General features: G+C 42.9%; 1 protein-coding gene across 2 annotated transcripts in view; it reads left to right on the plus strand.

Moving 5' to 3' along the window:
* The first annotated feature begins 2,458 nt into the window (after nt 1–2,458).
* ipo8 (importin 8) overlaps nt 2,459–27,346 on the plus strand; it is a 52,977-nt gene continuing 28,089 nt past the window's right edge. The window contains exons 1-9 of one of the 2 annotated variants that reach the window (XM_063905587.1): nt 2,459–2,904; nt 6,804–6,885; nt 7,972–8,128; nt 8,366–8,524; nt 12,172–12,328; nt 14,417–14,506; nt 15,326–15,420; nt 15,516–15,600; nt 15,811–15,945. In XM_063905587.1, coding sequence (XP_063761657.1) covers nt 2,821–2,904; nt 6,804–6,885; nt 7,972–8,128; nt 8,366–8,524; nt 12,172–12,328; nt 14,417–14,506; nt 15,326–15,420; nt 15,516–15,600; nt 15,811–15,945 — 1,044 coding nt within the window. In that variant the 5' untranslated portion in view covers nt 2,459–2,820. The remainder of the gene's footprint in view (nt 2,905–6,803; nt 6,886–7,971; nt 8,129–8,365; nt 8,525–12,171; nt 12,329–14,416; nt 14,507–15,325; nt 15,421–15,515; nt 15,601–15,810; nt 15,946–27,346) is intronic. The other variant, XM_063905588.1, reaches the window with a different exon arrangement.

Below are 27,346 nucleotides of genomic sequence, written 5' to 3' on the forward strand. Positions count from 1 at the left end.
CACCCCGTCAAGTCGGTGGTCCCTCCGACATCTGTCCTGACGGGGGTCCCGCCGACTCATGTCCCTGTACAGTCGAGGGTCCCGCGGACCTCTGTCCAGTCGGGGGTCCCGCCGACTCATGTCACTGTCCAGTCAAGAGTCCCGCCGACTCATGTCACTGCCCAGTCAAGGGTCCCGCCGACTCATGTCCCTGTCCAGTAGGGGGTCCTGCCGACCCATGTCCCTGTCCCGTCGACTCAAGCTCATGTCCCGTCGGTGGTCCCGCCGACGCCAGGACTACCGGGGGTCCCACAGAAGCCACCTCCTGCCTCTTCGGGGTCTGTAGGAAATGTTCTTTTATTCGAAGTCCAGGAGTAGATTTAAAAGAAAACGAAGTGAAGCTCCTCATATAAGTTTTAAAAGGAGTATTTAATAAAAGGATGTAGCAGTAGGCCTTACAAAAGTTTCACAGCTGTGGCTCAATAGTTCGGAACATGCTTCACAGGCCACTCTCTTAGCGGTTTACTGTCTGGCGGTTGGGAACAAAAGGAGAGCGATTTTACAATACAAACATCTTTTGTGCTACCATCCCTTTCCGGTTATAAAAATAAACAACTTCAAAATTAGACGAGCTCCGGTCTCGTCCTCTCATTGGTTAGTAGCGGGGGCTGGATCCTGTTGGCCGCTTGTCATCACATGGGGGACGCCAGACTATGACGTCACCGTCGCAATCTTGCGTAGTCATGAAGCTTCCACGTACAATATTCTATTATGCAATCCTTCTGAGGTTTATTAGTTATGAAACACGCAATAGTATAATTGCAGCATCAATGAGTGAGAGGTAGAGGCGGTGTGTTTAGTATCCAACTCCAGGAGTCCTTCTCCCTCTACTCATATATACATTACAATATTAGCTACATGCTATCTGAGGCTGAAACCAACATCCGGTTACAAAATAAACAGTTTCAAAGTAAAACGAAGTTAAAAATAAGACAGTATTGTAGTTACACATAATATTGATTATTATTTCTTACAGGTCCCGCTGACAACAGCTCATGTCTCGCCAGGGGTACCGCCGACAACAGCTCATGTCCCGTCGGGGGTCCCGCCGACAACAGCTCATGTCCCCTCGGGGGTCCCGCCGACTTGTGCTCTTGTCTCCTCGGTTGCCCTGCCGCCTCCTGCTCCAGGTGCTCCTTAGCCTACCTTCCTCCGAAGCGGTCCTGCCGGCCTCCTGCTCGTCCTCCTGAGGGTTCCTTGCCTTGCCCCCGGGTCATCCGCCCGAGACACTCTCATCGTCCTCTGCCTTGCCCTGGGTCGTCCGCCCAAGACACCCTTCTCGTCCTCTGCCTTGGCCCCGGGCCGTCCGCCCGAGATACCCTTCTCGTCTTCTGCCTTGCCCCGGGTCGTCCGCCCGAGACACTCTTCTCGTCCTCTGTCTTGCCCCCGGGCCACCTGCCCGAATCCCTCCTCCGGACCCCGTCCACCCACCCTGCTGAACTTTTGGGACTTCGTTTTGGGACGTCTGGAATCCGCCCCTTCAGAGGGTTCTGTCTATTCTTGTTTTGTGTTGATAGTTTCCTGTTTTATTTTTGAAATGTTCTCCCTCTGTTGTGTCTGGTGTTGTTTTACTTCCTCTTTGGTTTTCCTTATGTCTGATTGTTTCATTGTTGTCACTTGTTGCCCTCGTGTTTCTTCCTCCCCTCCCCAGCTGTGGCTTATGTTGTGATTATTGTATCTTTGTATTTAGTCCTGCTTTCGCTTGTGTTCTTAGTCAGTTCGTTGTCGTCCTTCACGTACCAAGTGAAGTATTTATCATGTTGTAGTGACTGTAATACACATAATTCACCTCCTTCTAAAGTGTGGTTCTACACACTGTTGTTTCATGCCTGTAAGTATGACCGTTGGTTTATGCTTGAAAGTACAACTGTAAAAAGGGATCGTGGTCCCTTTAATTAATCTGTGTTTACGATGACGTGGAGCCCCATGCTGGTTGGTCAGGACAGCGCCATCTTGTTTTGTTAACTTTGACTGTGTGATTAAACGAGACACGCATTCGTGTGCTGAACTGTAATGAACGTCTCCTGCGTTTCAATACGATCTCCACAATGTCTCATTTCTCTAAACTTTGTATTTTTGTGAACGGCTTTTTCTTTTTCTTTTTTTTTAATTGGTATTCCACCTCCTTTTGCTGCACTTGGGTCCTTAATTTTCCCCCTCCCCGACAGAATATCAGTGAAGGAGCTTTGTTTATACTGTAAAGCAGCTGTGTGCAGCATTTACTGTAAGAATCACACACACTTATTCAATATTGCACACTTATTATATGGTATTACGTGTGCACGCATTTCTGTCTTTGGGTGGGGTTGGGATGCCCATGAGCTCTCAGTGTCCAATCCTGCCTCGCTTATATTGCCTGTCTGCTCATCCAAAGTAGCCTATTTGCCCATTACTCCGCCAGCCCTTAAGGGGGCAGCAGCACTCCCAAGTCGCGTCGTATGTGGACAGAGAAGAGGAGGAAATCGTAAAGCGTTTGTTTACTTTGCTTTACGTCCGCAGATAGTTGATAGCCGGTATAACGGGTCAGGGCCATCTTCTCCGTCAAAACAGCCAACATATCACAGGAAAGAATAAAGCCGCTCAGAGATAACCTGTACCGACTGTTCCGGTGTCAGCCTGGTGTGTTTATGCCCGGGAGCTGTGTGTGTGCCAAGGAGCGTTGACGCTGTCCCGGCCGCCGTGAAGGGAGCACCGCCTGGCTGAATATAAGGCAGCAGCGCATGCTAACGCTACATGTATGTGATAATAAAAACACGGAGAGAACCGTGAAATTCAGCATATATGGATCCAAACCGGATCATCCAGGCCCTGAAGGGTACCATCGACCCGAACCTGAGGATAGCGGCGGAGCATGAGCTCAACCAGGTGAGCTGAGAGGCGGTGGGGGGGGGGGGGGGGGGTCAATATATGATGTGTATTGTCAGTGGAGTAAAGTAACTAAAGTAGATTCTCTCACCTCGGTACAAATTTGAGGGACTTGTACTTTACCTGTGTATTTTAATGTGTTGCTACTTTGTTCTTCTACTCCACTACAGTTCAGAGGTAAATGGTGTACTTTTGCTCCAATACATTTATTCAATACCTTTAGTTTCTTTACAGATTTGGATTAATGATCAACCCTTAAATCAGCATTTAGTTCGACCTGGAGTAAATTCAGCAGCTACCCTGCAGTATACAAAGCCATTCAAACTAGCTGCACCTTTACCAGCTTTGAGAACACTTTAATGATCAATAATTATAAGAAGAAGAAGACATACTTTATTAATCCCTTACAGGGAAATTGCTTTCTCTACTCTGTTGTGTTGACACACATTAAACACACAGAGGATATACATGCACAAACACAGAGGAAATACATGCACACACAACCACATGCAGAGGAGAGGTGGCAGAGCAGAGAGGCAGCCAGGTACCCGGTGCCAAGGGAGCAGATAGAGGTTAGGTGCCTTGCTCAAGGGCACCTCGGCAGTGGCCTAGGAGGAGAACTGGCACCTCTCCAGCTACCAGCTCACTCCATATAAAACATATCAGAGATATTATTCTGAAATGGACCAATCTGCACAATGACTACTTTTACTGTTGTTACTTTAAGTACATTTTGATGAGAATACATGTGTACTTTAACTTGACTAAAATTTGCAATGCAGGATTTTTACCTGTAACAGAGTATTCCTACACTCTGGTTGTACAAGATAAGATAAGATAAGATGGAACTTTATTTTGAATTCAGGAGTATGAACAGCAATAGGGTCAGAGTGAAAAACAGTACAGATTCACACAAGGTAAAGCAAAAAGTAATAATAATACAAACATTTAAAATAGATATGATGACATAGTAACTGTTGAAACAAGAAATCACAGTAAAACGTTGATCATTTGGATGAACATGTATACAAATTTGGATTGTTAAATATATTGTCTATAGTCATAAAGTGAGTATGTTTACATGTAATCTATGTTCTTTTTTAAAACTGATCCTGATTTTGATATCATTTTGCATAATGTAAATATTGAAAAGGAAAAACCTAGGTATTTGTTCCACTGTGTGCATGACATAAAGACATTACCAGGTATTTGATGGTGTGCATGCAGTTTGGTCATTGACTCTACAAATTCATACTTCTAAACAAATGAGTTACCTCAACAAGCTGAACACAGTTTGTGTTTCTGCCTGTTGGGAGTTTGTATGGTCCTCTCTCTGCTGGATTTTTATTTTCCTAATGGAAGACATACAGCCGTGGCCAAACGTTTTGAGAATGATAAATACTAATTTTGACAAAGTCTTCGGTCCCAGTTTTTATAATGGCAATTTGCATATACTCCGGAATGTTATGAAGAGTGATCAGATGAATTGCAATTCATTTCGAAGTCCCTCTTTGCTATGAAAATGAACTCACTCCTAAAAAAAGTGAGAGGTTAAACTGTTGTGAAGGAGGCTTCATGGCACCCAAGAAAGTCCGGCAAACACAAGGACTGTCTCCTAAAGTTCGATACGGCAGCAGGCAGGTGCATATGTACAGTGGGGCAAAAAAGTATTTAGTCAGCCACCAGTTGTGCAAGTTCTCCCATTTAAAAAGATGAGAGATGCCTGTGATTTTCATCATAGGTACACTTCAACTATGAGAGACAGAATGGGGGAAACAATCCAGGAAATCACATTGTAGGATTTTTAATGAATTAATTGGTAAATTCCTCGGTAAAATAAGTATTTGGTCACCTACAAACAAGCAAGATTTCTGGCTCTCACAGACCTGTAACTTCTTCTTTAAGAGGCTCCTCTGTCCTCCACTCGTTACCTGTATTAATGGCACCTTTTTGAACTCGTTATCAGTATAAAAGACACCTGTCCACAACCTCAAACAGTCATACTCCAAACTCCACTATGGCCAAGACCAAAGAGCTGTCAAAGGAGACCAGAGACAAAATTGTAGACCTGCACCAGGCTGGGAAAACTGAATCTGCAATAGGTAAGCAGCTTGGTGTGAAGAAATCAACTGTGGGAGCAATTATTAGAAAATGGAAGACATATAAGACCACTGCTAATCTCCCTCGATCTGGGGCTCCACGCAAGATCTCACCCCGTGGGGTCAAAATGATCACAAGAACGGTGAGCAAAAATCCCAGAACCACACGGGGGGACCTAGTGAATGACCTGCAGAGAGCTGGGACCAAAGTAACAGAGGCTACCATCAGTAACACACTACGCCGCCAGGGACTTAAATCCTGCAGTTCCAGACGTGTCCCCCTGCTTAAGCCAGTACATGTCCAGGCCCGTCTGAAGTTTGCTAGAGGGCATTTGGATGATCCAGAAGCGGATTGGGAGAATGTCATAATGTCAGATGAAACCAAAATAGAACTTTTTGGTAAAAACTCAACTCGTCGTGTTTGGAGGAGAAAGAATGCAGAGTTGCATCCAAAGAACACCATACCTACTGTGAAGCATGGGGGTGGAAACATCATGCTTTGGGGCTGTTTTTCTGCAAAGGGACCAGGACGACTGATCTGTGTAAAGGAAAGAATGAATGGGGCCATGTATCGTGAGATTTTGATTGAAAACCTCCTTCCATCAGCAAGGGCACTGAAGATGAAGCGTGGCTGGGTCTTTCAGCATGACAATGATCCCAAACACACCGCCAGGCCAACGAAGGAGTGGCTTCGTAAGAAGCATTTCAAGGTCCTGGAGTGGCCTAGCCAGTCTCCAGATCTCAACCCCATAGAAAATCTTTGGAGGGAGTTGAAAGTCCGTGTTGCCCAGCGACAGCCCCAAAACATCACTGCTTTAGAGGAGATCTGCATGGAGGAATGGGCCAAAATACCAGCAACAGTGTGTGAAAACCTTGTGAAGACTTACAGAAAACATTTGACCTCTGTCATTGCCAACAAAGGGTATATAACAAAATATTGAGATGAACTTTTGTTATTGACCAAATACTTATTTTCCACAATCATTTGAAAATAAATTCTTTAAAAATCAGACAATGTGATTTTCTGGATTTTTTTTTCTCATTGTGTCTCTCATAGTTGAGGTATACCTATGATAAAAATTACAGGCCTCTCTCATCTTTTTAAATGGGAGAACTTGCACAATTGGTGGCTGACTAAATACTTTGTTGCCCCACTGTATGCACAGCGAAGAGAACACTTTTGGAGGATGGCCTGGTTACAAGAAATGAAGCAACAAAGCCACTGTTCTCCAGGAAAATCATCGGGGACAGACTGGTTTCCTGCAAAAGGTACAGGGTTTGGACTGCTGAGGACTGGTGGAAAGCCATTTTCTCTGATGAATCCCCTTTTTAATTTTGCCTAAGAACACAGCCATGAATAAAGAATGGTACCAATACATCCTCCGAGAGCAACTTCTCCCATCCATCCAAGAACCATTCGGTGACCAACAATGCCTTTTCCAGAATGATGAGCATGTTTCCATAAGGCAAAAGTGATAACTAAGTGGCTTGGGGAAACAGAACATCAACATTTTGGGTCCATGGCCAGGAAACTCTCCAGACCTTGATTCCATTGAGAACTTGTGGTCGACCCTCAAGTGGCGGGTGGACAAACACAAATACACAAATTCTGACAAAGTCCAAGCATTAATTATGCAAGAATGGGCTGCCAGCAGTCAGATGTGGCCCAAAAGTTAATTTACAACATGCCAGGGTGGATTGCAGAAGTCTTAAAAACATGTTAATACTTATTTCAATGCTTGAAAAGAACAACATTCATCCATCCATCCAATCCAACTTATTTTATTCTATGCTTTTCAGTCCTACAAGATCATCAACTTTGCCCCCACCCTGCTTCAGATAATTGTGTCGGAGCAGGTGGAGTTTCCTGTTCGCCAGGCAGGTAAGGCTCAACAGTCCATAACCACACACTGTTGTTTTGTTGCTTCGCATATCCCTGCTGAAGGGTTCTTTGATCAGAATGTTTAAACACTGCCCCAATTCCAAACATACCCCTTTTCCACTGAAAATCAGTTCATTTTAGCTCTGTGCTGGTGTTTGTTTAGTTCTCAGTTTATTGAGAAGTGGGAACTCCTTTCATTTTTCACCGCCCAAAGTCCAAATGGTGCTACGTAATGACATCATGGTTTACATCGCTGATTTTCTCGGCCAAGTCCGCATACATTACAACAACAACAATGTCGGATGGATGCTTATATGAAGCAAGACTGAATTGATCATGAATTCCTCCAACTTCTCCAGAGTGCAGTGGTTCATTGTTCATTAATTTGTTTGTGGCATTTACCGCCTGCTGGAGTGCTGCTCGTCCACCGGCGTTCAGTCTCCCGTTAACTCACGGCAGCGCCTGCTGGAAAGTATTCACTGTGTGACTGTCAACAAGCAGCTGATGCATACCCCCCCATCCCCATCAGTGTAGCGGTTTTCAGTTTGACACTGTGTTGGCATCGTAACGCCTTTATTAAAGTTTTCCTGGTAATAGATGGGAGATTTTAGCATAGCCACCAAAGCACACCACCACATGCTGTGACATGTCTATGAACATGCCGCTTGGCTTTACCCGAGCGGAGAGCCCTTTGTTTGCACTCGCCTATCACGTCAGCTGGAGGGGACCACTGATTTGCTAAACTTGCTCGTAGGAATGAAGTAACAAAGATGCTTAAGGGAAATTAAACTGAGTAAAAGTACATATATATTGTTTGCACAACAGCAGTGTGAATGCAATACAAAACGACCTCTTCCACAAAGTTTAGAATAAGTGCCTAATAGAAGTTATTAACAGGAAAGGCATCCCGCCTCCAAAGCTTTATTCAGTTTTCTCCATACATCCACAAGGGCAGCTGGCTGATCGGGAACGATGTAGACTTGCTTTTCTAGGGTTTAATATCTTCCTTTTGGATCGATACAGGGTATACAAGTATAAAAACTCAAAGTGTGTGTGTTTATGCTTGCTCCCTGACTCTGTGTGAAGCGGCAATCTACTTGAAGAACATGGTGAGTCAGTACTGGCAGGACAGGGAGCCGTCTCTGGGGGAAGTGGTCTTTCCCTTCAACATCCACGAGAACGACCGGCAGCAAATCAGAGACAACATAGTGGAGGGGATCATCCGCTGTCCTGAGTCAATACGGTAAATAGAAGGAGCATGTGCCCACACACACATACTTGTCATTCATCACAAATGTCTGCATTTCTTCTTTAGTGTTTGTAATGGATAGGCTTGTTAATCTATTAGGAAAGCATTATTACAACTTTTTTTAAAACTTTCTTTTATATTTGTATATTTAGAAAACAGTTGGATCCTGAAATGTATGCATTGAAAGAATACACTTTCCTCCTGACTGATACAATAACTGACTGTCCGTAGTGCGCAGCTGACCATGTGTCTGCGAGTTGTCATCAAACACGACTTCCCAGGCCGCTGGACAGCCATAGTGGATAAGATTGGCACGTACCTGCAGTCTCAGAGCAGCGGTAGCTGGTACGGCAGCCTGTTGGCTCTCTACCAGCTGGTCAAAACATACGAGTGAGTAAGCTGTTTGCAAACTACGTTGTTGGTGCTCCGTTTTATGTGTAGGGACCCTAGTCATGCTACTGCAGAGGTTTGGTGGTATTTCGAGCAATATTAGTGGTTAAAAAATGCAGTTTCGGAAGCGTTCTGCGCACTACCCCGATCGAATGCACTGTAAGCCATTTGGGCTATTAGCGTTGCTCCAGGCAAGCTCTATACTGGTTGATGAATGAAAAAAACTCTCTGGAGGGCTTATTTGATCAGTTTTCATGCAGAAAAAGACCCTGGGGTCAGTTTTCGCCGGACTATCCCTTTAAAGGAGGAGGGTCCAATAATAACCTTCATAAAGCTTTCATGAGGGAAAACATTCTCCTAGCAATGCCATGCTGCTATCCGATATACAGTAAAATAGATCCCTGTGATGTGCTGCGGCAGCATGCAGGGCACTATTTACCCTCATTAGATCTGTTCAAAACACCAGCCTATATATAGACAACAGTGGACTAGATCAAGTAGAAAAAAACATGTGTATGGCCCCTAGTGAACCACAAATAATATCTTTCCCCAGAAAAAATATTAATAAAAACATATGTTTGTGTCAATCAATGAAAATACTTTATTAATCACAGGGGGAAATTAGGTTTTGTGACAGTTACACCATATTATAATCAGAATCAGAAATACTTTATTTTTTCCCAAATTGGGAAATGTTTTTGTTACAGCAGCAAAATACAATACAATATGAAGCATAACAAAAAATTTGAAAGAAATATACAGATAGTAAATAGTGCAATGTAATGGAATATTCAATGAAAATATAAATGTAAATTGTAAGATTAATGTGTGCATGTTATGTCCAGTTAGCAGAGAGGCTATGGAGCAGTGAGTTGTCTGCCAGCCAGAGGGGAATTATTGTAAAGTGTAATTGCAGTGGGCAGGAATGTTCTCCTGTATCTGTCCTTGTGAGCAGTCTGTTGGAGAAGGAGCTCCTCTGTCCTTCCAGCTGCAGGTGGAGAGGGTGGGTGGGGTTATCCATTATGGACAACAGTTTGTTCAGAGTCCGCCTCTCCACCACAGCTTCAAAGGGTTCAGTTTGATGTCGATGACAGAGGCCAGCTTTATTAATTAGTTTGTTAAGTCTGCTGGTGTCACCGGCTCTGATGCTGCCCCCCCAGCAAACCGCAGAAGATGGTGGACACGTCTACCCTCATAGCCTGCAGCTTGTCTCTCAATAGCTGTGGCTGGATCGTGTTGAATGCACTGGAGAAATCAAAGAAGGTGATTCTCACAGTGCACCCCAATCCATCCAGGTATGAGTGAGCATGCTGCAGCAGGTAAATAATGGCATCGTCCACCCCCAAGCGACGCTGGTAGGCAAATTGCAGAGGATCTAGAAATGATCCCACCTGTGGTCTGAGATGGGACAAGACCAGTCTCTCCAGCACCTTCATCACATGAGATGTGAGGGCTACTGGCCGATAGTCATTGAGCCCAGAAGGAGTAGTCTTTTTAGGGACAGGAACAAAGCAGGACGTCTTCCACAGCACAGAGATGGTCTCCAGGAACAGGTTGAACAGGTGTTGAAGAACAGGAGATAGCTGTCTGGCTCAGGTCTTCAGAACCCTGCAGATTTGCCTTGGTGTTGTTTCTCCAGCTGTCTTTTTACCTGGGCTGTAGTCACAGTGAGGCAGGGGAGGGGGTTTGATGCCTCGGTAGCAGGAAGGAACATCATTGGTGAAGAAGTACAGTTTAGAGTGCTCAACAGGGGGAAAGTGGGGGGGGGGGGGCGTCAGAGGCAAGGAGATCAGTGGGAGGATGTTGAAGCCCAGATGAGTGGTGGAGGTGAGGTGTGAAGGATCGTTAGCCCTCTCCAGAGTGCCGGTCGTCAGCCTGTCTCTCCCCTTGAACCCCGTGATGGCCTTCATTCCAGTCCAGACATCCTTGCTATTGTTCTGCTGGAGCTTGGCCTCCAGCTTCTTCCTGTAGGAATCCTTGCTCAGCCTCAGCCTGTCCCTCAGGTTGTGCTGGATGCTCCTCAGCAATGACTTGTCCCCAGACTTGAAAGCTTCCTTCTTCTTGTTTAAAAGCTGTTTCAGGTCACTAGTGATCCAGGGTTATTGTTTGTAATTACTTACTTTTATGTTGTAAAAGTGTGCAATCAAAGCCATTAGGCACAGAGAGAGACTCTCTGAAGACCCACCCCAGGTGCTACCCTTGGAACGTGACATGACCAAGTACAGGGCCGGTTCTTCCTACAGGCCATCAAGGCGACCGCCTAGGGCGCCAAATTGGCGGGGGGGGTTAATCAATGTTGTTAAAACATTTTTGTTTTAACAACATTGATTAACACATTTTTTTTTTTTTTTTAAAGCATGGGATATAAAACCCTCATTGAATTAAATGAACATGCCCCAACCCATATTTTGAATGAAAATGTAATATTATATTATATAAAATATACGTGCATGGGGGGGGCGCAAAATCTCAATATCACCTAGGGCAGCCAATGGGCTAGAACCGGCCCTGACCAAGTAGCAGCAGTTATTTGAACCAAAAACGTAATTTTTATGAGGCTGATCATAAGATAATGCCACAAAAATAATGTGTTGAAGTAGTACAAGTACTTTCATGTGTTAGCATGCCCCCGGAGCCCTGTAGGGTAGTGAGCTCCATCCCCCTCATAAATCTTGTTCACATGGTTAGGATACCAAATTGATTGCATACATTTTATATAGTGCATCATGTTTATATGTTTCTGTTTGGGTAATAGATTGGACTATTATAGAGAGGTTTAATTCATTATTTACATTTCATATTACTGGATACTCTATTGATATATTTTTGAATGTACAATTGTCAGGCTGGGCTAAGCCCCCGATGTTACTACTGTATATCCAAGCAACGCGCCTGTCTGGATCTTTAAAACTGTCCTTTTTACAGTTTTACTTTTAAAAAGGGATTTAAATGTGCACCCTGCCACCCTCTGAGTCTGTGCCCCTGATTGGCCACCCCACCAAAACATTACTAGACCTGCCCCTGCTCAGGCTCATGGTGAAGACTCAGGCTCATGGTGAAGACTCAGGCTCATATTGAAGACTCAGGCTCATGGTGAAGACTCAGACTCATGGTGAAGACTCAGGCTCATGGTGAAGACTCAGGCTCAAGGTGAAGACAAGGTAAAGCTCTCAATGCAATACTTATTGGTCCAAACAGACCAAAAGCCATCAGAGGAAATATTAGAAACGTTGTTGATGAAAGCGTTGCACGACCAGAAGCCAACGGTGGAAATAAATCCTGGTGCAGCCATATTTCAGTAAAGCAAATTAAACTAAATCTAAATCTGGACCCAGCTCTCCTCCTTCGCCTCTTCGATTACCCAGCATCCTCTGTGTCTTCCAGTTTTCAGCGGGGATATCCGGTGTTCCGACCACCATGCTAGCCAGCTTTAGACAGCCATGGGGTTGCTGCACAACAGTGGCGTGGATACACAACAGCAGCAACCCAACGTCACAAAAAAACAACAAAATGTCTCTCCTCAAAAGAGTTTAGAGAGATCACATCTTAAGTTACTAGCAGAAGTTATTTATAAGAGAAAAAAGAATGTTGCAAACGAGATCCATTCTATTATTGATTTTGCTTACTTGCATATCTACATGTTCCAGGTACCGGAAGGCGGAAGAGAGGCAGCCATTGTTGGCAGCAATGCAGATCTTTCTGCCGAGGATTCAGCAGCTCATTAGCCAGCTGCTGGCCGACGCAACCATCTTCTCTGTCCTCATCCAGAAACAGATCCTGAAGACCTTTCACGCTCTCGTACAGGTGTGTGTGTGGGTGCGTTGGTGGTTGGGTGGGTGGCTGCGTGGGTGGGTGGGTTGTGTTGTAACAGCAGGTCAGACCTTGTAGCATTCACACAACTGAACCAAAAGACACGTCAACTCCAACTTTATTGTTATGGAAAAATTATATTACTTGTTCCCCCTTCTTAGGATCACACATATATAACATAATATAATTAGCTACACATATGAAATCACATTCAATAAATCAACAATCTGTTATCCAAACTGAAAACACTGAATGTTAATTTGAGATGCTGAGGTTATCCATCACAGATCAGTCTATAAAAATGTAGTGTCCCCTTGTGGATAATTCCTTTCATCTAGTATAATCATTAGATCAGCAAAAAGGCTGCCCCCCACTAGTCGACTAATCGTTAATGGGCGTAAAAAAACCTTCGTCGACTAATTTTTTATTAGCCGATTAGTCAAGAGGTCCATCTGCGCGCTGCATGTGCTATGCCTGCTGCTTAAGTTAATTTTGTCCGGCAGGATATCCAAAGTGTGCGGTCCTTCTGAGCATGTAAGGGACAAGCCCCAAAAGGTGACATGCAAACTCAACTGGAAAAAAGGTGCCTCCGTATCAACGCCATCATAACAAAACACGGAGCTTTATTATCCCTGAGAACGTGTGTTCCTTTCTCAGACTAGGAGGAAAACAGCAGCAGTGAGTCGGGCAGTAGCTTAGCTTTGTATCAACATATATAAACCTATAATATATAATCATTCTGAGCTCAGAAAACAATCATTTTATTTCATGATCAGGGCGTAATGTGTGGAGGGATTTTTGCCGACAAGAATACTTTTTCGCTGTATCCAGTGTAGTATTTATTGGGTTGTTATATTCAGATATGAATTATAGAAACAAGAACTAAATGCTCAGTGTGTGTGTGTGTGCTCGCTGCTTGTTCGCGTACACATGGTTCTGTTCTTGCCGGTGGGCGTGTCTGGCGCTTGGGGTTAACGCAACCAACAACCAATCACATTAATCTCCCGCCCTGGACACACATACACGCGGTTTGATTGGCTAGCGCTTGTGCTGGCATATTTGCATACGCGAGTTTGATTGGCTGGTGCTTCCGTTGACGCTTGAAAAGTTGAACTTTTCTCAACTTTCCCTGTGAGCAACGGAGCCACAATGCAGTTCTGCAACGCTTGACGTCACCCCATTCAAACGGAATGGGAAGGTGCGTCAAGCGTCATACCGGAGCTTCTGCTGTTTGTACCGCTGACGTACGGACCGCTCCCTCCTAGCGGTGCGCTGTGACTCTCATGCGCTTTCTACTTGTACAGTTTAATTTATATTTCAACGGTTAATTATTACAGTTTTATTTTATATTTCATGTGAAGCACAACGTACCTTGCTGTTCTAATAACGTTATTTATCAGCCTTTGAAACTGAAACCATTTTGGGAGAAGAAAAAAAAATGTATTATGTTTTTTTTCCTTTCATAAATCATGATGTTTCATATCCGTCAGATGATTAGTTGACTAATCGCCTGAATTGACAACTATTAGTCGACTAGAAAAATCTTAAATCGAGGGCAGCCTTAGTCAGCACCCCTTTCACAGATCATGCCAGTTTCTTCAGTTTTTGACATCCTCTGTACATGAGACATATGAGACACTAATTAAACATTAATCCCAAATGAAACCATTTCTTTCTTACTGCATTGTTGGTTCCAAATCCAAGCAACACTTGCAGTATTAAGAGCAACTTCATTTGTCACACCGACAGCACTGAACAAAGTGTCCCTCAAATTCATAATTGATACATTTAGAATCTGCTCTGGGAATGTTGTGCTGACCATGACGGTCCAAAAACAACATTTCAGAAAACGCAATTACATTTTAATAAAAGCTAAAACATTTAAAAAGACATACAGCGGGTAAAATAAGTATTGAACACGTCACCGTTTTTCTTAGTAAATATATTCCTAAAGGTGCTATTGACATGACATTTTTATCAGATGTCGTTAACAACCCATGTAATCCACACATACAAAGAAATCAAACCATAGATGTCCATAAATTAAGTTATGTGTTTTTAAAAAAAAATGATGTCCAACAGTACTCGCTGCCTCTCCAGCTGATCAACAACACGGTGATGACTCAGTGGATGGAAATCCTTCGAGCCATAATGGACCGAGGCATCCCAACTGTGAGATACACACACACACACACACACTCTATTACTAGGCCACTAATAGTGTTACTTACTGTGACGGAGACTGGAGAGCGACCTGATGTCTGGCAGACTGAAGGTCTAATTGAAGCTTGATCAAGGAGGATGACACTGACACACAAACAGGGCGCAGTGATGCATGCTGCCATCCATCCTGAAGCCCAGCAGTCCTCTCCAATATTTATTTAGATAGGAAATAGCTCAACAATTATTTGAATGTGTGCCTGTTATCTGGCGAGGGAATTTGTGGCAAAGGTCTACTTGACTCTAGGATGAACTATGTAGAATTGTGTTGTCATGGTAACTGGGAACTCATAGTTGGTGCTATTCCCAGAAATCATTTGAAATCTAGTAAAATTACTAAAAAGTATGTTGTGTATTCTTTGTGGTATATGTCTTTTCTTCTGAAGATATGTACTGTATGTGTATTTGCTGTTTACGTTTATTTCTACTTTTATCTCATAATCTTAATTCTTTATTTCACCTTTTAAATATTGTAAGGCCTGAAAACACTGCTCTGTCTGTCGAAAATGATGTTTTTTAGAATGTTAAAATATAATTCAAAAAGTTTAGACTTTGCTTTATTTCAGAGCAGGTTTCACATGGAAGGAATTTACTTTGTTGTATAATGCATACATAAAAGAAAAAAGAAAACAATACATTAAAAAGTAAAATAACACAAATATTGAGAGGTGGAAAACCATTATTAAATAAATGTTATAGAATCAACATATTTGTACAAGAAAGAACACAAGGGCAATGGAAACTTTAATTTGTGTGTGTGGTGTGTGTTAGGAGACACTGGAGGTGGATGAGGACGACCGCCCTGATCTGGCATGGTGGAAGTGTAAGAAGTGGGCATTACGCATCATCACCAGACTGTTTGAACGGTGAGTCCAGACATGCTCTCACTTCACTAACAAAAGGTTTTTGGTGAGCAGAGGGACCGTCTCATGAACTGAAAGGCTTCTCGTGTCCCTTACAGGTACGGAAGCCCTGGCAATGTGACAAAGGAGTATAATGAGTTTGCAGATTTTTTCTTAAAGACATATGCAATTGGCATACAGCAGGTAAGAATGTGTTCTTAAGACTTAAACATTTTGGTTTGATTCAGTTATCAATATCACAGTGTCAATTTACAAAGGTAAGGCACGTTTATTTATGTTACACAAGTCAATCTAAAGTGCTGTGCAAGTTTTTGATCCAGGATGTGATGGTGTCTTTAAGTTCATCAGTAGTTCATCAAACAACCTTTCTGTGTGTGTGTGATGCGTGTCCAGGTCCTGCTGAAGGTGGTGGACCAGTACAGGCAGAAGCAGTACGTTACTCCTCGCGTCCTGCAGCAGTGCCTCAACTACCTCAACCTGGGCCTATCCCACTCACTGACCTGGAAACATATGAAACCACACATGCAGGTAGGACAGGCATTAGGAGTGTGTGTGGATAGGTATGACATATGCAGTTAATCTGCATAGTTATATTGAAAAGCGGTTTTGCATTTCTGTATCTGCATATCTTGGGTTAAGGAAAGAGGCGAAGGAGGATTCATATGGACTTGCACTAGCCGGCATATTTAAGATGCGCCTCTGCTGTGAGAAAAAACAAAGTTTTCCTTAGATGGACGACTTAAAGCACATCTCACCCCTTTGCGTGTGCATTCATATCCTGCTGTTTAACGAGGGCTCTAGATATGTGGACAACACTGAAAATACATTACTTTATTTACCAAGAATTACATTTCTTTTTAAATGAAATTTAATGGAAATGATTACTAGCATGACTGTATGGAACTATCTGAATAAATAATTAAATGACTTTGTTATGCCTACACGTCTACTGCTGAGCATATCACCATTCAACAAGAAATGCCCCCCCCTCGTAACATAGCAAAACTGTATTTCATCATTGTACAGTAATAAGCTAAACGTTTATCTCCTAAAAATCACGTGAGTTTAATTAGCCTGTATTATATAAATTATATGTGCGAGTAGGACCTGAACGATATCAATGATGTGACGTCAGTGCGCGGTGACTCAGTCTATGCTTCAACTGGATAGCTTGGGGTCATGGGGAAATGCAATTTATCTGACCTCTGGTTAGAGGACTCGAGATTCAAAGACTGGCTTAGGCCAGTAGTTGGTGACAGCCGAGAAGCTTATTGCAACGTCTGTAAAAAGACAATAAATATCACCTGGATAGGAGTAAATGCCATCAGGTCACACATGGAGTATAATAACCACCAAACAAGAATGCGCAGATGTAGTGAGCAACTACCAATTTCGATGTTCTGCGCTGGTGCAACGGCTACATCACCGCAAACCACTGTCCTCCCCCAAACCTGCACCGCTCTCCCGCAAGCCACTGTCAGCGGTAGGCCTACCAGCACCGTGAGTAGGCATACGACAGACGTCAGACAACAAACTCTATGCCCCACTTCAACGTTGCGAGCTGAGGTTCTGTGGTGCTTGGAAACAGCGACTAAACACCACTCGTACAACTCTAATGAGGGGATAGGAGAGCTCTTCCAGAACATGTTTACTGATTCAGAGATAGCAAAATCCTTCGCGTGTGGCAAGGACAAGATGAGCTACATCATCAAATTTGGTGTAGCACCATACTTTAAGAAGAAACTAGTTGCAAGTGTCAACAAAGCTGGACCGTTCGTCCTCATGTTCAACGAAAGTCTTAATACGTGTTAAAAAAAACAAAACAGATGGACATACACGTTTGTTTCTTGGAGGAAGGTTGTGTGACATCAAGGTACTTTGGTTCCGAATTCATGGGACATGCAAGGGCAGTTGACCTGTTGCAGTATATCAAAGTAAGTATATTTTCTTATAATTATTGGTATATGCTAACATAGGGGCATTGTTTGCATTTGAACATTTTCATGAATTTGTGATGATTTAACGTACCGTGGATTTTCTGTAATGGTAGCTATAATATTGGCAAATTTATTTAATTAAAAGGGCTGTAATCAGCCGACAAAGCTAGTTACTTTATGGAAGTTGGAGTACAGTACCTGCAAAATAAATATACCTACTAATTCAGGTTCAATAGCTCCAGTCTAGGCCACAAAGTAGAGGCAGAGCAGGCAGGCCACAGGGTCATGCTCAACCTCTCATATTGGCTCAATATCTAGCCCAGTGGTTCTCAAATTTGGCTTGCAGGTACCACCATTGTGAATAACATTGACCTACAGTAGCTGGGCTTGTGTTATAACCTTACTGTAATGCTTAATCAGAAGGTTATACATTGATCTGATAAAGCCAAAATGAAATTATAGGGATGATGTTTGAAAGATTGTATTGTTTATGTTTAATGATTATTAACCTAGTCATAAAAAAGGGAAACTCCAGAGTATCACCAATAGGGAGCCACAGTTTGAGAACCAATGATTTAGGCTTTTACTCTGACAAAGCAGCTGACTGAACTACATTTTAGCATCAGGTTTGATCGATGACCTATGTCATATGTAGCCCAACACCTTGCTCACATTGTACTTTAGGGAAATGTCATGCCATAATTGTAGGCTAAGGTTGTCTGAATGCTCAATTTTGAAGCATGTATTACTGTCTGGATACTAAGTGCAGTTTATTTCTATAAATTGTTATTTTAACTTTTTTTCTGTGTGACAATTAACAGGAAAGTGTTGCACAACTGAACATGAGGCAGCTTCTGTCAGTCAGAATGGATGGCCCAAATGTAAATTTTGAGCTGATGGATCTCCTTCAAAAGGAGCATGCTGAGCTACATGGAGGTGCTCAAGTCATCAATGTTGGGAGCTGTGGACTGCATACCCTCCACAATGCAATGAATACAGGCTTCACAGCATGGCAGCTAGAAAAACTCCTGCGAGGGATGCATTTTCTATTCAACAATAGTCGTGCCTGGAAAGAGGACTTCACCAACCTCACCAGGTGCTCTTGCTTTCCCCTTCCTTTCTGCGGCCATAGATGGGTCGAAAATGTTCCAGTCGCAGAGAGAGCAATAGCAGTTTGGCCCATGCTTCAAACATACGTGGATGCTGCAGAGAAAAAATGGTCCAAAAACCCAGCACAGCCTCATACGACACCATCTTGGCAGCACAAGGGTATCCTCTTATCATCCTGAAACTGCAGTTCTTCCTTGCCATATCAAGAAGCTTTAACCCCTTCTTAACCAGATATCAAACGGACGAGCCGGTGTTGTCCTTTTTGGCCAAAGATTTGACCGAGCTCTTGATGGTAATTATCACTATTATCATTTTGATTAATTAATTTGAATTTGATTAACCTATATCAATTGATAAGAATGACTTAGTTACTAACTGCTTGTTGTCATTATAAGAGTTTACTGCGGAGGTTCGTGAAACGGGAGCTCCTACAGGACCAAACCCCCCTGCACCTGACCAAAATTGAGGTGTCTGAGGAGAAGAACTGGGTCTCCCTTAAAAATGTTGACATAGGCCTGGGTGCTGAGCAGGCTTGGAATTTCATCATTTTAGGGGCAATGCCATTTGGCCTTTGGTGTCACACATTTTTTTAGGGTACAAAGGCCACATGCCAGGGCACAAAGGCCATTGAGGGAAAAAATAGGATTTGGAGCTTACAAATAAATAACTTCACTTTCTGATAAGAAAAACACACACATGACATGGAAAACAAATCCCTTTTTTAATATCAATAATGTCAAACATTATATCATATAGGCCTATGCCTCCTTTTAGAGTATTACCGTAAATCAATTGAAAGATGGATGGATGGATGGATGGATGGATGGAAATTGAAATTGAATTACTCTACTTTGAATAATTAGTGTTTGGTATGTTTTCTATCTACTACTTTCTCCCATTCAAAAATCCAAATCAAATCAAAAATTGTATTAATATGTAACAAATATATTTAATTTCAGAGCAGAAGAAACAGCCTTCAAGGGTCAAACTCTGTACATAAATCATTCAGCAGTGCACAATGAAGGTCTAACATGCAACTGTATGAACAAGCAATACTTTGGTGTGTGTGTGTGTGTGTGTGTGTGTGTGTGTGTGTGTGTGTGTGTGTGTGTGTGTGTGTGTGTGTGTGTGTGTGTGTGTGTGTGTGTGTGTGTGTGTGTGTGTGTGTGTGTGTGTGTGTGTGTGTGTGTGTGTGTGTGTGTGTGTGTGTGTGTGTGTGTGTGTGTGTGTGTGTGTGTGTGTGTGTGTGTGTGTGTGTGTTGTGTGTGTGTGGGTTGTAGTGGTGTGTGTGTGTGTGTGTGTGTGTGTGTGTGTGTTTGTGTGTGTGTGTGTACACGAGAGTCTCTTAATCTGGACTCCATCATCACTTGAGGATGGACATAGGGGTAAGTGGAGTAGGGCTAGCTTTCTGTGGGTCAGGGTTGAAGTTTCAGTCTGCGCCCATATGGTTGGAATGTTGGTCTCTTTCTCAAGAGACCAGCTGCCCACCCATCTTGCACTGCCTCCTCGCTCTCGTATGCAACAGGGTCACAGCCCTGGGATTTGATTTAAAAGGAGATCCTCAATGGTCAAAGTCTTCAGCCTTAAGCACCAGTCTCCTTGGATACGCTTCATTGTGGAAAACTGGCGCTCCACTTGAGATGTGGAACGGAATACCAGGCAATCCTGACGAGAGTAGTAAGTTGGGGTACTTGCTCTCTATTTCCGTCAGCATCCTCTGCCCAAAGCACAAGAAAGGCCTCCCTCTTATGGTGCCACACAATATCATATTTGGCTTTTAACCATTCTCTCTCCACCTCTGCCACATTGCAGCCATTACTGGTGAGAAGTGGCTCGAAATGTTCACAAAGCTTACGCAGCTCACCGTCTCCATACTGCTGAATGGCACTGACGTTATTTTCAGCTGGCATGTTAACAGGATCGAAGACTTCAGCAGCCAGGAGCACAGGATCTGTGGAGAATGTGGAGAAACGCTGACCAATACATGCAGTGATGGCGTTAACTATTTCACTCCTTTGGCGATGGAACGCCTCAGCAGATGTTGATGAGGTGCTGATCTCCACTCCCTTGTACATAAAGACACCAGTGCGGCCAGTGTTGGTAAAGGCAGTGATGACAGGGTGCAGGTAGGGGCCAGGTTGTTCCTTCTGTTTCAGCAGAGCAGCCTTGGAAGCCATGACCCTACTCCTGACAGAGGAAAGGGACAGCTCATCTGACTGAAAGTCAAGGGAGAGCTCTGCCAGGTCCGCCAGCAGTTCCTGGTACAAGGCCATGTAAAGGACAAACTTGGATGATGTTAGTTGCCACCAGTAAGCATTGAGCTTCTGTTTACCTGGTACAGAATCCTGCTGCCTTTCCAGAAGGTGTGCTATGATGCATCTGTAGTTGGAGGCGATGGAGGATAAGGCCTTTCGCCTGTGGTTTATCCATCGTGTGCCCTGAGAGCGACTTGGCTTCATGACATGCTCTTCAAGAGCCTCTCCAATGGCCTTATGGCCTACACCCCCTTCATTTTTTGCTGGAACGATGGTATAGGGAGTAGAGGTGCATGAGCAGCTCATCAATCTGAGGCGGAAAAACAACATAAGCAAATTCTTCCATACTGTGATGGTGTAAACAATAGTATATAAGTAGAACATGTAGCAAAACTTTACTAAACAATTTTTTCAAAATGAATTGTTAATTAAACATACCTACTGTATGTGAAGTAAGAATCTTTAAAAGCACCCTTCAGGCACAGCTGATCATCCATGAAGCGGATACCTGCTGGAGATGGGTAAGGACACCGTTTGTCATCCCAAAATTGACAGAAGCCCCATCAGCTGCTGTTGCAGTCAAGCAGTTACTGAGGTTAAGACGGTTCTCCTTACACTTTTCTCTAATGGCCTTCAGTATTCCTGCAGCATCACATGAGTCTGGCTCTGTAATACAGAAAAGCAAAAGCAGAAAAATACATAGTTATTTAAATTAGTTATTTAAATAGTTTCATGCTGTGTGGCACTGGCAGCTCTCATTGTCTTCAACTGAAATGGGAGACTACAGAAATACAAGACTTTTTGATTGATATCAAAGACATACCAAAACAAATGATCCAAACACATGAATATGAAGAATAAAAATCTTACCCAAGTAGTCTGATTCCTGGTGTGCCATTTTCAATTAACTTGATGCTGACCACCTCTTTCTCTGATGTGCCTTTGTCGATGATTCCATCAAAGAGCAAGGAGCAGTAGAATGGCTTACGTTTAACCAAAGCATGAAGATGGTCTCTCATGGTCCCTGCAATGTGCTCTATGAAGATGCGACAGGCTTTAGAGTTATGATACGTCACCCCCAGCTCCACACCATGCTTCCTTTCCACGGACACTAAGGTTTTAAACAGCCTGAAAGGCTGCTTACAGTAGGCCACAGTATATGCTATATCAAATAGCTTGCACATCTTGTCTTTGGTCTTATCATGTAGCTTTTGTAGATTTTGCACTGTCTCAGACATGGTAGCTGTTGGGGCTGTGAAAACTTGACATGCTGTAGCATGGGTTTTGGACTTGTTGTGTGTATTGGCAGTGTCTTTTTTCACATTTGTAGTCCCCGAAATATATGGTTCACTCCTTTCATAGTAATCCCTATACAGTGGGGCAAAAAAGTATTTAGTCAGCCACCAATTGTGCAAGTTCTCCCATTTAAAAAGATGAGAGAGGCCTGTAATTTTTATCATAGGTATACCTCAACTATGAGAGACAAGATGAGAAAAAAAATCCAGAAAATCACATTGTAGGATTTTTAAAGAATTTATTTTCAAATGATTGTGGAAAATAAGTATTTGGTCAATAACAAAAGTTAATCTCAATACTTTGTTATATACCCTTTGGTGGCAATGACAGAGGTCAAACATTTTCTGTAAGTCTTCACAAGGTTTTCACACACTGTTGCTGGTATTTTGGCCCATTCCTCCATGCAGATCTCCTCTAAAGCAGTGATGTTTTGGGGCTGTCGCTGGGCAACACGGACTTTCAACTACCTCCAAAGATTTTCTATGGGGTTGAGATCTGGAGACTGGCTAGGCCACTCCAGGACCTTGAAATGCTTCTTACGAAGCCACTCCTTCGTTGCCCTGGCGGTGTGTTTGGGATCATTGTCATGCTGAAAGACCCAGCCACGCTTCATCTTCAGTGCCCTTGCTGATGGAAGGAGGTTTTCACTCAAAATCTCACGATACATGGCCCCATTCATTCTTTCCTTTACACGGATCAGTCGTCCTGGTCCCTTTGCAGAAAAACAGCCCCAAAGCATGATGTTTCCACCCCCATGCTTCACAGTAGGTATGGTGTTCTTTGGATGCAACTCTGCATTCTTTCTCCTCCAAACACGACGAGTTGAGTTTTTACCAAAAAGTTCTATTTTGGTTTCATCTGACCATATGACATTCTCCCAATCCTCTTCTGGATCATCCAAATGCCCTCTAGCAAACTTCAGACGGGCCTGGACATGTACTGGCTTAAGCAGGGGGACACGTCTTGAACTGCAGGATTTAAGTCCCTGGCGGCGTAGTGTGTTACTGATGGTAGCCTCTGTTACTTTGGTCCCAGCTCTCTGCAGGTCATTCACTACGTCCCCCCGTGTGGTTCTGGGATTTTTGCTCACCGTTCTTGTGATCATTTTGACCCCACGGGGTGAGATCTTGTGTGGAGCCCCAGATCGAGGGAGATTAGCAGTGGTCTTGTATGTCTTCCATTTTCTAATAATTGCTCCCACAGTTGATTTCTTCACACCAAGCTGCTTACCTATTGCAGATTCAGTTTTCCCAGCCTGATGCAGGTCTACAATTTTGTCTCAGGTCTCCTTTGACAGCTCTTTGGTCTTGGCCATAGTGGAGTTTGGAGTATGACTGTTTGAGGTTGTGGACAGGTGTCTTTTATACTGATAACGAGTTCAAAAAGGTGCCATTAATACAGGTAACGAGTGGAGGACAGAGGAGCCTCTTAAAGAAGAAGTTACAGGTCTGTGAGAGCCAGAAATCTTGCTTGTTTGTAGGTGACCAAATACTTATTTTACCGAGGAATTTACCAATTAATTCATTAAAAATCCTACAATGTGATTTCCTGGATTTTTTTTCTCATTCTGTCTCTCATAGTTGAGGTATACCTATGATAAAAATTACAGGCCTCTCTCATCTTTTTAAATGGGAGAACTTGCACAATTGGTGGCTGACTAAATACTTTTTTGCCCCACTGTATATGCTACACCAGATTTTGGTAACGACACCGCTTTCTTTTTCATAGCAGAGCCAGTCATATCCCCAGGAGTACACAGTATGGGCTGTTGTGGTCCTGGTTTTCAGTTGGCCTGCCTGGGTTCCTGTCTGTGCTTCTCGCTGTGCTGCTTGTTGTGCTTCTTGTTTTCTCTCCATACTTTCCAACTGTGCCTCTCGTTGTGCTTCTTGTTTTCTCTCCATACTTTCCGACTGTGCCTCTCGTTGTGTCTCCCTGCACATCTACTGTCTCTCCTTGTGGCTCTTGTTGTCTTTTTCCCTGTATGTCTCTCTGTGCCTCTCCTTCTGTCCCCTGTTGTTTCAGTCCTTGTGCACATCCTTGAGCCTGACTGGCCTTACTGCAAAGCATTAAGACATATACACAAATGTGTTTATTTTCTTTAGCCTAGCCTTACTCATTGAAAAATTATAGAAATGCGTGTCAGTACAAAGTGCATTACTTAGGGTTTTCTTTGAAACAATTGTACCTGCTAATTCCAGGTCTTCCTGAAGGTCTCCACAAGTGGTCCTTGGCTCATGGACAACTCTTCTGATAATTTTTTTCACTCCTCTTTCAGAAATCTTGCGAGGAGCACTTGGTCGTGGCTGGTTTATGGTGAAATGATGTTCTTTCCACTTCCGGATTATGATCCCAACAGTGCTCACTGGAACATTCAGATGTTTAGAAATCTTTCTGTAATGCCATCAGTATGTTTTGCAACAATAAGGTTGCGAAGGTCTTGAGAGAATTTTTTGCTTTACCCATCATGAGATCTTTCTTGTGTGACACCTTGGTAATGAGACCTTTTTATAGGCCATCAGTTGGGACTGAACCAGCTGATATTAATTTGCACTGACAAGAGGCATGATTGATTTCTAATTACTGATAGATTTCAGCTGGTGTCTTGGCTTTCCAAGCCTTTTTGCACCTCCCCTTCTTCATGTGTTCAATACTTTTACCCTGTCATTCCATTTTAATACACATAACTTAATGTATGGACATTTATGATTTGATTTCATTGCATGGGTTGTTACCGACATCTGATGAACATTTCATGTCAATAGCACCTTTAGAAATACATTTACTGAGAAAAATTGTGACGTGTTCAATACTTATTTTACCCACTGTATATCTTAATTTTCCTGTCAATATTGTAGGTGATTTCATCATTCAGCAGTTCACAACCTTACTTTCTGTTGAGGGCAGGGATGAAGAATTTGTTTCCTTTCGACCACTGTAGCAGCATCTGGAGGTCTTTCTGCACTCCAAACTCAGTGCGTCCCACCCTGAATGCTAAGGTTCTGCCAAAGTGTTCTCCTCCTGTCCCATGGACAAGCCATGGTAGAGAGAGGCTTCTCAGTTAACAAGGAGGTGGAAACGGGCAACCTTCTTGACGAATCTCTTGAAGCACTGAGATTAATTTGTGATGAGGTCAGTGGCTGTGGTGGCATTCCAAAAGTGCCTTTGACCAAGGAGCTCTTGGCCTCTGCTGCTTCAGCAAGGTCACAGTACAGGCTGTACCTGGAACATGAACGAAAAAAGGAGAGTGACACACAACAACTCAAGAGGAAAGCAGCCGAGGATGAGCTGGAGGACCTCCGGAAGCAGCACCGGGTCCTCAGCAGTGTGACTGAGTAACTCCAAATAGACGCAGACAGGTTAGCTGAGATGGCTGAGGGAAAGGCTGGAACGAAGTCTAACACTCTTCGCAGAAGATTCAGAGACAAAAAAGCTGAACTGCTACAAAGGGACACAATAATACAGGAAAAGGCCGCACAGTTAAGGCACTTGTAACTCTCTCTCTCTCTCTCTCTCTCTCTCTCTCTCTCTCTCTCTCTCTCTCTCTCTCTCTCTCTCTCTCTCTCTCTCTCTCTCTCTCTCTCTCTCTCTCTCTCTCTCTCTCTCTCTCTCTCTCTCTCTCTCTCTCTCTCTCTCTCTCTCTCTCTCTACTCTTCCTACACATAACAATGAAATCACTTTTTGTTTTGGGTTAGGATTAAATAACAAATAATTGTGTATCGGTCAGTGTTTTTATTGAGGCAAAAAAGTAACAAAGTATCCAGTAACTGTAGTAATAGCTACTTGATTTGAATTGTAAGCATTACTACACTTACTAACTCAGGAAGTTAAGTAACAAAAGACAGTAATCCGTTACTTTATAATTAGTTACCCCCAACACTGAAGTTTGAAAGGTTGCCACTACAGTTGCAGCTCGAAACCGTGTTGGTATCAAAAAATATTGTGAAAGAATTAAAACAGGTATTAAGTTCAACTTAAGAATTTCTGTATATACCCTGAAGTTATGGCATGTGAAATGCTTAATAAACAGCTGCAAAACGTAATAATCATCTGTGTTTGTCGGCCACAATCGCTTGTTTCCGTAAATGGCCGAATGGTGTGTCACTGAAAATGTTGCGGCCGCAAGGCATTGTGGGACAGTATATTTTCTGGTCTCGTTTCGAAAGGATTGTCCAGTGCATCCTATGCTGAAAGAGATAAAGGAGGCATCGAAGCTCCTTTTCTATCATTTAGAGCAGCGCTGTCCATCTCTGTTAAATGCAGCCCGTTGTCCATTTTGAATCAGCCATCAGCGAATTCTAAAAGTATAATGGAATATGGCCCTTCTTTCACTTCATCTTAAAATGTACTTCTTAAATATATATTGAAATATAATACACAGCATTCATTTGTAACCCATTTAGGCCTAAAACGCCTGGAAAAATGCCTGGAAAACCTATGGGCAATTTTAGAATAACCCCCTAATACCTGAAGTTTTTCTGGAAATTCAGCAATTGTGTCAATGCCTACTAAATAATTGATTCTCAGCCTCTGTAGATAGAAACTAAATTCAAAAAGTATTTGAGAGCTTACACCTGTGGCTTTCATGATAAATTGAGTTTATTTATATACACCTTCAATAAAACATTTTAAAAGTTTAACAAACTCAGCAAAATGAAAAACAATAAAACGGGAAAACAAATATGATTAAATACCTACATTAAATCGACTTTCACCCCTGGGGTGCGGTTGAAAAAACTCTGTGGATTAGAGTGGTAGTTCTCCGTTCTTCACTCGGTTTCAAAACCTTCAAACTCATGGTCATCACCGTCGCCGTCTTCAAACATATGTCCCAATAACTTATTTGCATAACAAGCTTGAAATATACCCTTCATATTCCCCCTTATCAGCACTGAGGCTTCTGTTTTAAGGGATGAGCTGCGACAGAATAAATGTACCCTACCGAGAGCTGTGATGGAGGCTAGTTTTTTGTAAAGCATTTTCAAGTATCAAGCCTCATTAACCTACATTTGATTGAATTTGCTAACTTGTAACTGAAGCTATAAGGTAATATTCCTCACCTCTAGTGAGCCCTTCGTATGTTTTTCTGATTGTGGCCCTCATTGAAAAAAGTTTGGACACCCCTGATTTAGATTAGAAGACAAGCCATTAATTGGTTACCAGCAACTAAAAGAAAAAAACTGAATGGATTAAAAATACATTCACTACTTTGCGAATCAAATTTTCTTCAGTTTTTTGTCCCCTACCATTACGGGAACTTTCAGAGGGGGCCTAAAACCTGTTTAAAGCTTAACCTGCCCTGGGTGAATGAACATGTAGATATGGTGTACATGT

This window comes from Eleginops maclovinus, chromosome 17 (genome assembly GCF_036324505.1).
Source record: "Eleginops maclovinus isolate JMC-PN-2008 ecotype Puerto Natales chromosome 17, JC_Emac_rtc_rv5, whole genome shotgun sequence".
NCBI classification, from domain to species: Eukaryota; Metazoa; Chordata; class Actinopteri; order Perciformes; family Eleginopidae; genus Eleginops; species Eleginops maclovinus.